The sequence below is a fragment of the Trichosurus vulpecula genome, chromosome 9 (assembly GCF_011100635.1).
Source record: "Trichosurus vulpecula isolate mTriVul1 chromosome 9, mTriVul1.pri, whole genome shotgun sequence".
NCBI lineage: Eukaryota > Metazoa > Chordata > Mammalia > Diprotodontia > Phalangeridae > Trichosurus > Trichosurus vulpecula.
In genome coordinates, this window is record NC_050581.1 from 59,922,261 (window position 1) to 59,932,745 (window position 10,485).

General features: G+C 48.4%; 1 protein-coding gene across 3 annotated transcripts; it reads right to left on the reverse strand.

The window, feature by feature from the left end:
• Positions 1-1,099: 1,099 nt before the first annotated feature.
• Positions 1,100-10,065, reverse strand: CA9 (carbonic anhydrase 9). 3 transcript variants are annotated; one of them, XM_036738596.1, is made up of 11 exons: positions 9,605-10,065; positions 7,339-7,368; positions 6,642-6,812; positions 6,277-6,419; positions 6,082-6,174; positions 5,544-5,610; positions 3,585-3,742; positions 3,019-3,184; positions 2,899-2,925; positions 1,908-1,989; positions 1,100-1,281 (listed from the first exon to the last, which is right to left on the reverse strand). In XM_036738596.1, exons 1-11 carry the CDS (start codon positions 9,984-9,986, stop codon positions 1,215-1,217), a joined length of 1,386 nt encoding a protein of 461 aa, XP_036594491.1. In that variant the 5' UTR covers positions 9,987-10,065; the 3' UTR covers positions 1,100-1,214. The 3 variants fall into 3 exon arrangements, with proteins under 3 accessions (XP_036594491.1, XP_036594492.1, XP_036594493.1); XM_036738597.1 differs by lacking the exon at positions 2,899-2,925; XM_036738598.1 differs by lacking the exons at positions 2,899-2,925; positions 3,019-3,184.
• Positions 10,066-10,485: the final 420 nt, after the last annotated feature.

Sequence of the window (10,485 nt, forward strand, 5' to 3'; positions counted from 1 at the left end):
GTTGTGGGATAAGAGGACCTGGAACCTTTGTCCAAGAAGGAAACTCCCAATCTCTGGGAGAGCCAACCAGATAAAGCCAATAGAATGTTCAGGTTGCATTCTCAACAATCAGCCCCCATGAGAGTAGTTACACTGTGGATCCTGGTCTACAGCCACATTCGGTCTCTGATCTTCCTGGGACTTCTCTCTTACCCTAGACATCGAACACCAGGGAGGGTAGGGGACAGAGAGGACCACATTCCACTGAGGGATTTGAGGCCAGTCATAGGCAGGAAACAAAACTGAAAAGCAAGATTTGAAATGGCAAGAAACTAAACAGATTTGTACCAAATCAGGTGAAAAGGAGAAAAAATATACACCATCCATGATTCTTTCACGAAGCGAGGTCCATCATCAACCCCTTGCCCCCACCAAGCATACCTGGTTCAGTTCCTGGTATCTTCCTGAATTAATTACTATCACTTCTGTTTGGTTTTTTTTGGTGGTGTGGTCTACTTAGTCTCCTCCAGAAATCAAGACCATGTCTCTCCTCCTCCCTACCCAACAAGCCCCAGAAATCCTAGAGGGTTGGGGCTATATCTCCTTTTCACAATAGTAGCTCCCTAAGGCAGGACTAGGTCAATGGAACCATAGAAACAAAGAACCCCAGAGTTGAAAGGAACCTTGCTGGTCATCCAGCAGCGGGTATTGCAGAGAGAGGAACCTATTCAGGTGGACATCTAAAAAGTGGATCATAGCATTTATCACCTAGAAGAGTTCGGTTTGAACCCCACCTCCAACACTTACTATCTAGGTGACCCCAGATGAATCACTGAGACTTCTCTCAGCCTCAGTTCCCTTTTCCATAAAACAAAGATGATAACAGATCAAATGAGAATAATATACGTAAACCACTTTGTAAGCTCGAAGTCAATATGTAAATGTAAGCTATTACTTACTCTTGTTAGCCCAGTTCTCTGTTTGTTAGGAAAATTTCTTCCAGTAGAATCTCCCTCCCCTGTGTCTGTCTCCCCAGAGACACCATAGCAGCTACTTAATGACTATGAATCAACCCCATCCTCCCCTTCTCCAAAGTTGGATGATAACGTGAGACTTTGGGACATTTTGTTAGAAGTGTTTATTTAAAAAAATATAGGGGGATTGCTGGGGAAGAGCTCATCCCCATCCCCAGTTCTTTGGGACTCTGGGATCAATCTCTCAATCTTCAGCCCTGGCTAGGTGGCTGTCTCCGTAATCTCTGTAGGGTGGTAGATGATATTCTCTTTGGCAACACTCCTTGGCCTAGGAAACAGAGTCAGGGTCAGGGTCAAATGCTAATCACAAGGCAATATAATCAATGCTCATTTTCAGGGAATTTGCATGCTCTCTTGAAATGGCCCAAAGGGTTCTGGGATCAGCTGAGTCAAGATGGTGAAGGCCCTGAGGTCTGGGGATGGTGCATAAAGAGAGGAAGCTTTGGAGTTGTCCAGAATGTATATGCAGGATGAAGATTAAACAATGTGTGTGGTAAATGAATGGAGTAACAGGAAAGAGGGCAGGAGGTCAGAGGTGCTGAATGAAATAAGGAAAGAGGAAGCAGGTTTCAGGGGAAAAAGAATGTTCACAGGAGCTGTGTAATGATGGGCACTTTTTCTCTCTTGGGTGCTCAGTTTCCTCATTTGTAAACCAAGAGAGTTGTCCTACTCGACCTTAAAATTCCTTCTGGGAGCAGCTAAGTGGCGCAGTGAGTACGGCACCGGCCCTGGAGGCAGGAAGACCTGAGTTCAAATCAGACCTCAGACACTTGACGCATGTACTAGCTGTGTGACCTCGGGCAAGTCATTTAACCCTGATCGTCCTGCCTTCCCCCCTCCAAAAAAAAACCAACACAAAAATTCCTTCTGACTCAAAAATGATGTCATTTTTACCTCTTTTGATGTTTCACGTATAGAAGGAAGGCCACACTTGTGACAGCAAAGAGAAGTCCAAAGACCAGGGCCAGGACGTCACCTGTAGGAAAGAAATGTTGGGAGTGGGAATGATGGATACAAGAGAGAAAGAGGCTGCTTAGGTGAAAAAAGAATGTCATTGGCAGATTAGGTCTTTTCTATGTAAAGCAAATTAATCCTATTTATAGCCTTTGGTGCAACTAACAACCCAATTCATGTCCTATGGTCACCTATGAAGAGTTATCTATAGAGTGTACAAAAATTCCCTAAAAGGGCAGAATTTTCAACTGTGTGTGGATAAATGGAGCAAGAATGGTCATACATTGGATCTATGTGCATGGAGGCAGGAAATGGTGATGGAGGGGTAGGATCAAGGGGAAGGAAAAGCAAGGTTAACACCTACCAGTGAAATACAGTGGAAAGAGCCCTGCCTTGGGAGTCAGAGGACCTAGGCTCAAGTTCTACCCTTGAAGCTTACAACCTATCAGACCTTGGACAAACTATTTAAGCCCTATGGGCCTCAGTTTCCTCATCTGTGAAATGGATTAGATGATTTCTGAGGTCCCTCAAAGCTCCAAACTGGCACCAGGTGATCCATGGAGATCCTAACCTTTCCCATGAAATCTGGAGAAATTCAACTTTTCCTCTTTTATTTAAACTGCTCTTTGTTATCCCTGCCTATTCCCAATCACCTACTCCAGCAGAAAACACACACACACACACATACACACACATCCTTATCAGAGTATATGTACTCTAGAGGTCACTAGACTAGGGATAAATTGGGGGCTAGGTATAGGATTCTTAATTAAGTCCACAATAGTGATAGCAGAGGAAGGTAAAAAGATAAAATGGACCATTTTCTTGGCCAATGTCGCCTCCACAGCCAACCAAGAAGGCCCCAGAGGAAGTCACCTGGGGATCCTTGAAGGTTAGGGGAAAGAAAGGTTGTTTTCTGTCAAAAACTTACCAACACTCAGGCAGGAGCTCTTATGCACTGAATAGGGAGGAAAAGGGAGATGGGAAAGTCAGAGCCTGAAGCTAAGATTCTGGGATATAGGAATCCACGGAATACAGAATAAGGCTGTACCTGGCTCAGCAGCTGGGGCCCTAGAGTTTGGCGGCGCGCTGCTGGCAAAGGTGGAAGTAGGGAAGGAGGCCTCAATCATTCGCCCATTCAGAGGCTGGGTTAACCGGAAGTTTCGTTGGAGCCGGGAACCCATAGGGCCCCGAAGGGATCCAGACAGAATCTGGAGCTGGTGGTGACAGGGAAAGGGTAGGAGGAAAAGGATGGGGTGATTTTGGTCAAGAGTTATAGGTCATGGGGTAGGTCACAGCAGAGGGCTCAAACATAGGAACTGAGGGGAGATGATTAGTCTTACTCTCCACCACTAAGTCCAGAGACCCTCAATGGTACTCAGTGCATCATGAGCCTAACACCACTGCTCCCTATGCCCATATACCTGCCTTATCTCCCCACCACACCTCCCCATCTCCTCTTCACCTCTCCCATTAACGCCCCCCACATATATCCCAATGTTTCTCCTTAGACCTGATGTACCCTTTTCCTTTTCTCCTACCTACATGTCCCCCGTCATGGGCTCTGGTCTCCCCACCACCTCCCACCCCCAGGTCCATGCTTCCCTACAGACCCACCTGCTCAGCACTCAGAAACACGGTCTGGTTGAACACTGTCCAGATGACCCCCTGGGAGCAGGGGGGTGTAGTCAGAGACCCTTTATAGCGGAAATATCGGTGGAGGTTTTGAGGCAGGAGCGCAGACACATCTAGCCCCGGGACCCAGGTCTCTGAATCTGTCCCAAAGGAAGGAGCAGTCACCCACAGGAGATCATTGTGGGAAGTTTGGCCCTCCCTCCATTTTCTCAAGTCTTACTTGAGTCTGTCTCTGTCTTTGTCTCTCTGTCTCTCAGTCCCGTGTAGCCTCAGAACCTCATCCTACACCAGACATTCCTCCTCTAAGTATAAGAATACTAATTTAGTGCTGTGAGGTTTGCAAAATGCTTTCCATGTATGAATGATCTCATCTGATCCTCACAAATGAGCTACTATAGATAATGCTATCCCCATTCTACAGTAGAGAAACTGAAGGCTCAGAGAATCTAATTGACTTGCCCATCATCACACAGGTAGTAAGTGGCAGAGGGGGGACTTGAACTCAGATCTTTCCAGAATCCAGGTCCAGCACTCTTTACTCCATGCCACCCACCAGAATTGTTTCTTGATTAATCCCTTCAGTTCTGATCACTTCTTTACTGTGGATCATTTTAGCATTTAAAGATACAAGAAACCCCTACTAATCTGCAACTAGGAACACAAAGGGTGTCTCAGTAATAAAATTAGATATTTTAAGATTTATGCAATAAAGCTCATGTACAGGAGAGCCACCCACACAGAAACCCTCTGTATGAACCTATTTACTCTTATTTTACACACAATCCCAACAAACTTGGTTATCTGATTGCTTCTAAGTAGCAGCAAGTTAGAAATGGAGATGGCGGTCCTCTAAGCAGCCAAGCAGACAGCAGTGAAAGCTGGTACCCAGGCAGCACGGAGCTATCAGAGGCAGACAGAATCATTCTAAAAAAGCACATCCAACCAGACTTGATCCCCTTCAGTCCAGGGGCGCTGCTGCTTTGCTTCTCCCAGGTCCCTAAATTAAGCAGGAGCAGTCAACCCTATCTCTATCTCAACAGGCCCTCAAGGCATTCGAGCACAGTACAATTAGTCTTCCTAAGGATGACCAAGGAAGGGATAATGACAGGGGAGAAAAAAAGCTGACTTTATAGTCAGAAAGACCCTGGGCTCAAGTCCTCTGCCTCCAACATATACTGGCTGTGTGTAGGGACGAATCACTGAATCCCTCAGTGCCCCCAAGCAACTTTGTAAGACTAAAAAGCAGGTGCTGGTCTGTCCTAGAAAAGGGAGTTCCCTACTCTAATAAAAATCACGGGTCTAGTCTAAAATAAATGTTGACCGAGTCATCAAGATAAGGATATATTCTGTTTGTACCGTCTGTTTAGGAGGGCCAGGAAGCATGTAATACGTATTAGAAAGCTATCCACCCAAGATGGATAATTTTTTAATTGTGGTGCTTAAGGAAGTTAAACCCTAAACTACCCAGAAAACTTAAACCTTATTCTGGGATTTCACTGTTTATTTGGTTTGTATAAAGTCCTTGGGTATCACAGATTTAGAGCGAGGAATAAAGACAATTTAGTGGAACCCCTTAATTTTACAGATGAGGAAACTGAGGCAGAAAGGTAGTGAATGCCCATGGTCACATAGATAGTAAAGATCAGAGAGAGGATTTGAACCCAGATCTTTCTGATTCCACAATACTCCACGCCCTATATCATGCTGCTTCTTTGTATTTACTAGTAGGCTTCACTCTCCTGTCTTCCTTAACATTAGCCTAATGAAACCACCAGTAATTAATATTAGAGTAATGAAACTACCACTAAATTATGTAGTTTCTAAACTGTTACCTGAGCCCCTTTAGGGAAGGGACCACATCTCTCCTCTCAGACAAGGGGCTCTCTAATGACTGTTCTATGAAGACAGGAGGGAGGAAATGGACAAAGGCAAAAAACTAACCTTCCTCATCGATTGTCCCAAGACGTGACAGTAGCTGTTCATAGGCATCATTCTCCTCTGGGCCCTCCTTAGGGGGAGACACACATTCGGACACAAGACTAGGATCCAGGAGGGAGACTGGGGATGGGGGAGGGGTGGGGACTGCTGGAAGAGGGGCCCCAGTAGAACTTCCATCCACTACCCTTCTTCCACCTCCCCAGGCTGGAAGTGGACTGAGGTTGGAGGGAAGGGTAAAGAGCACTTACAGACCAGGTCCTGGGGTTCCAAGAGAATGGGAAAAGATTGGAGCATTCTAGAGAGTGCAAAAATTGGAAATCCCAGGCCAAGGGTTGTGGATTTTGGGATCAAGGGAACAAGGGTCTCCGAAGAGGGAAGACTGAGGGTGAGAGTTCTAGGGGCAAAGGGCCTGAATTGTCCCTAGAGATCACGCATCCTGTGTCACAGAATGCATAGATCCAGGATTTCTGGGTAATAGGGTACAGAGATTGCAGGCTCCAGGGTCGAGGTCCTACAGACACAGGATTCCCGGGGCCAGTACCTGAAGGAAGGCAGCCAGCACAGCTAGGCCCCCAGGCTGCCCCAAGGCTTCTCTGAACGTGTCAAATCGGGTGTTGAGATGAACTACATGAATCTAGAATGAGAACTGACATTTGACCCCAAACCCCCAAACTCAACCTCCCACGGTCTGCCGCCGCTACCCCCAACCGCTGACTTCAACCTACTTACTGCTCACCTCAGCTGGAAACCGGTGACCACCGACGGTGTGCTCTGAGCCAGGCACCCCCGGTGCCCCCCAGTGTAGATGTAGCTGCAGGGCCCGGTACTCTGTCCCCTCGCCCAATGTCATCCACAGTCCCGGGGGCAGTATTAGCTGCACTGGGGAAGAGGGAGGAGGAAACATTGGAAAAAGGAGCCTCTGGGACTCCCCGAGATCTCATCTCCCGACTCCAGGTGCATGCCTTGCGCGTGGCCACGCACCGGTACCCAGGGACAAGGTGGCAACAGCACCTCCCCCTCCCTCCTGCAGAACCCCACCCTTAGCCACGGCTCCTCCCCTTCAGCTCCGCCCTCCTGGCGTAGCCGCCTGTTTGGTCTCACCTGTGTGGCCGTTGTTCTGCAGCTTTAGAGACTGATCCGAGGAGAGGGAGTAGCCGTGGAGCTGGGGAGGCACCAGGTCACGCCTGAAATGAGTGGATTCCGGCCGGATGTCCACTGGCGATTGAAGGTGTCCCCCGCAGGCTCGGGAGACCCGGGGCCAGAGGGGGCCGCCTGGGAACGGGGTCAAGAGGCGCCCGGATGGGTAGGTGGAGATCAGGGAGAGGTCCGGGATAGGGACAGTGAGGGTCGGTGAAAAGGGGGTGGGGCATGAGGGCGGGGCCAGAAAGAGCGATAGGGTCTAGAGGTTTAGGGGGCCAAAGGTCGAGGTGATTGGCTCAAGTTGGGAGGAGGGAGGTCATGTTATCTGGCTCAGGTACTGGATGCTGGAGGGGCTTAAGAGAGAAGAGAGAGAAGACAGGCGATATGAGAAAGAACAGGATAAAGGAGAGAACCGCGAGAAAAGGGGAGAGAGGAAGAGATGAGGGGTGAAAAGGAGAGAAGGAACCAAGGGGAGGCAGAAAGGGAGAGAAAAGGCAGGCAGGAGGTGCTGGGGGCTCAGGGTTGCTACCAGGCTGGAATGAGGGAAGGGGTGATGATCAGTTTAAGACCCCAGGACCCATGGGGTCTCGGGAATGACAGAAGGTGGCGATCTTGGAGGGGGGAAGGGGGTGTGTTAGAAGAGTAAGTGACATCTCACCTCCATAGCCCCAGTGTTGATGGTCATCACCTACAAAAACGGGAATGAGGACATTGGTTCCCCCAAGGCCAACAACCAATGCTCAATACCGATGAATCAATGTGCCTCGTCCTCACCTCCTTTCCCAACTCTGCTTTCCACATCCACTCACTCCCATTTCTGTTCATGTTCTGTTCTGTTCTCTTCTTGCGGGGCTGCGGGACTGAGCCCTGGGCTTGGAGTTAGGCACGCCTGTTTTCTAACCCTGCCTCTTGAGGGTTACTAGCTCTGGGACCCTTAGCCTTTCTGAGCCTCATCTTCCTCATGACTAAGGCGATAATGCTCATTATGCCAGGATTGTTGAGAGCTTCGGTTGGAGATTGGTTCTATGATTTTATTTGTAGGGAGTTCCAGCATGAGGAAACTAAAGGGTTTTGCAAGCCTTAAAGTATTATGTAAATATCCTCTTCCTATGACTTGGACATTTAAGTACTGATCTCAATTTTTCCGCTAACCGTGTGACCTTAGTCAATCCATTTCAATGCTCATTCTTCTTTCTCTTTCTTCACCTTCTCCCTTTCTTTCTTTCCTTTCAAAATCAATCAACGGGCATTTTTATCAACTGCTATTTGCCAGGCACCATGCTGGATTTGCCTTCTTTCTCTTTTTCTTTTCTCTTGTCCCCTTTCTTCTTTCTTTTTTTTTTTTTTGCAGGGGGGAAGGCAGGGCAATTGGGATTAAGTGACTTGCCCAAGGTCACACAGCTAGTAAGTGTGTCAAGTGTCTGAGGCCAGATTTGAACTCAGGTCCTCCTGACTCTGGGACCCATGCTCTACTCACTGCACCACCTAGCTGCCCCCCTTTTTCTTTGTCACCACCTCCCTCCTTTCTCTTCTTTCTTTCCTAACTCCCCTTTCTCTGTTCCCTTCTTCCCCTTTCTCCTCTTCCCGTCTTATTCCTAGTTCTCTGTTCCTCTTCTTGTCTCTCCCTTGTTTCGTTCTTTCTCTTTTCCCTATCTCTGACCCTGAGTTCCCTGGCTATCTAGTGAAACTAGGCCTCCAAGGATACCCCCCAACACACATATTTCTCTACAACTCCGTACTACCCCCACTTTGCAATTCCCCTTTATGCTGTTCTTGCCCTCTAGAATATAAGCTCTTTAATGAAAGGCATTCAGGGATAGCCAGGTGGTACAGTGAGTAGAGCACCAGCCCTGGAGTCAGGAGGACCTGAGTTCAAATGTGGCGTCAGACACTTGACACTTACTAGCTGTGTGACCTTGGGCAAGTCACTTAACTCCAGTTGCCCTGCCTCCACCCTGTCAAAAAATAAAAATAATGATAGGAATTCTGTTGTTGGCTTGTATTTGTATCACCAGCTCTTAGCACAGAGCCAGGCACATAGTAAGCATTAAATTAAGTCTCTCTCTCTCTCTCTCTCTCTCTCTCTCTCTCTCTCTCTCTCCCCTTTTCTTTCCCTCTCCCCTTTTTTCTCCTTATCTCTTCTTTCTCTTTCCTCACCTATTCTCTGTCTTCTTCTTTCTTTCCCTCTTTTTTTTTTGAGGCAATCAGGGTTAAATGACTTGCCCAGGGTCACAAAGCTAGTAAGTGTCTGAGGCCACATTTGAACTCAGGTCCTCCTGACTCTAGGGCCAGTGCTCTATCAACTGTGCCACCTAGCTGTCCATGCTTCTTTTCTTTTCTCACCTCCTCACTTCCCCCTAATCTCTCCTCTTTACCCCGCTTCATATCCCTCACTTAATCTTTTCCTTAGTTTTTGTTCCTTTTCCCTTCCTTTCTCATTTCTTCTCCTTCTTCTGTCTCACTCCATCTGCTCCCCTCCAACCCTTCCCAGTCCAAGCTTTCCCATTTTCTTTCTTCCTTCTTTCTCTCCCTCCTTTCTTCTCTTTCCCTTCCTTTCTTTTCTTCCTTTTTTCTTCTCTTTCTTCCTTCCTTCCTTCCTCCTTTCCCCCTCCCCTTTCTCTCTCCCTGATGAATTTAGAGAGAAAAAGTTATTGTGGTATACCATTTCTTGCTCTAGATAAAACTGCAAAGCCCCAAGCCCCTTCCCCTCATCCTCTCCTTCCCTCCCCCACTTCTCTTTGTGCCATTCCCCTACCCCAACATAAAGCAATCTCTACTCTTGTCACTCCCATTCTTTCCTCTCTTCCTCACCTTGTGCAGGGTGAGAGGAAGGATTAAATACTCAGACCCCGGGTTTAGCTTTTGGGGGAGCGGGTGAGACAAGGGAGTGGTTCTGAGGCAGAAAGAGACAAAGAAAAACTAACCTTTCTTTTCTGGGATGTTCTTGTGGGTACCAAGATTATCTTCAGGGACTGGAGAATCCTCCACAATGGGTGGATCCTCCTTTCTGGGCGGATCCTCTTCCCTGAGTGGGACCTCCTCCCTGGGTGTATCCTCTTCCTTGGATGGCTCACCCGGTCCAGGTGAATCTTCCTCACTGGAAAGCTCCTCTTCTCCAGGTGGCTTCTCCTCTTGGTGTATATCCGCTGCCCCAGGGGGATCTCCTTCCTCTTCAGATGAATCCCTCTCACTTCCCAACATGCTGTAAGGGTGGGAGGGGACCAGAAACAGGAGGAGCAACAGCAGAGAGATGGGGGCCCTGGCTGGGAACAAGAGGGAAAACCAGCCTGGGAAAGGGGGAGCCATGCTGCTTGCAGACTGGGAGCTGAATACCCTGGTGGTGGTGCCTACGGTCTGTACGTGCTAGCAGAGGCAGAGCTGTGTGGGGAGGGGCAGGGGAGCAGGCTGACTCACAGAGAGAGCCCTTTTATAGTGATGGAACCAAAGTCTTCCTGGCCTGGCCCACTGCCCCATATGCAAGGGGGGTTGGCAGGGCAGGTGTGTGCTTAGGCAGAGTTTATCAATGTTCTAGGCTGGGCTCAGCACAAGGCACTGGTGTGCACGGGACATTCTCCTTCCTGGTACCAAAACTGCCTGCCTGACTTAACTCTTCCCTCAGCAAATGGAGCACAAAGGGAGCAGAAGGAGAGGGGGAGGGTCCCAGCAAGAAAGAGCCCAGAGATCTTTTTGTTTCTCAAGCCACAGGGTCTGGAGGTGATAGGGTGGGAATGGGGGTGGGGTCTGATTGATCCAACTGTGAGGTGTGGGAGGGGCAGAGGCTGGACAGGGAGCCTGAGTTGTGGTA

Bases quoted from the DNA above. Each gene is read 5' to 3' on its own strand.
- CA9 (XM_036738596.1), bottom strand. From the start codon at position 9,986: ATGGCTCCCCCTTTCCCAGGCTGGTTTTCCCTCTTGTTCCCAGCCAGG. The intron at 6,420-6,641 runs GTGAGACCAAAC...CCTCTTCCCCAG, and splicing joins GCAGAACAACGGCCACACAG to TGCAGCTAATACTGCCCCCG. The intron at 5,611-6,081 runs GTACTGGCCCCG...TCTCCCCCTAAG, and splicing joins TGCTGGCTGCCTTCCTTCAG to GAGGGCCCAGAGGAGAATGA.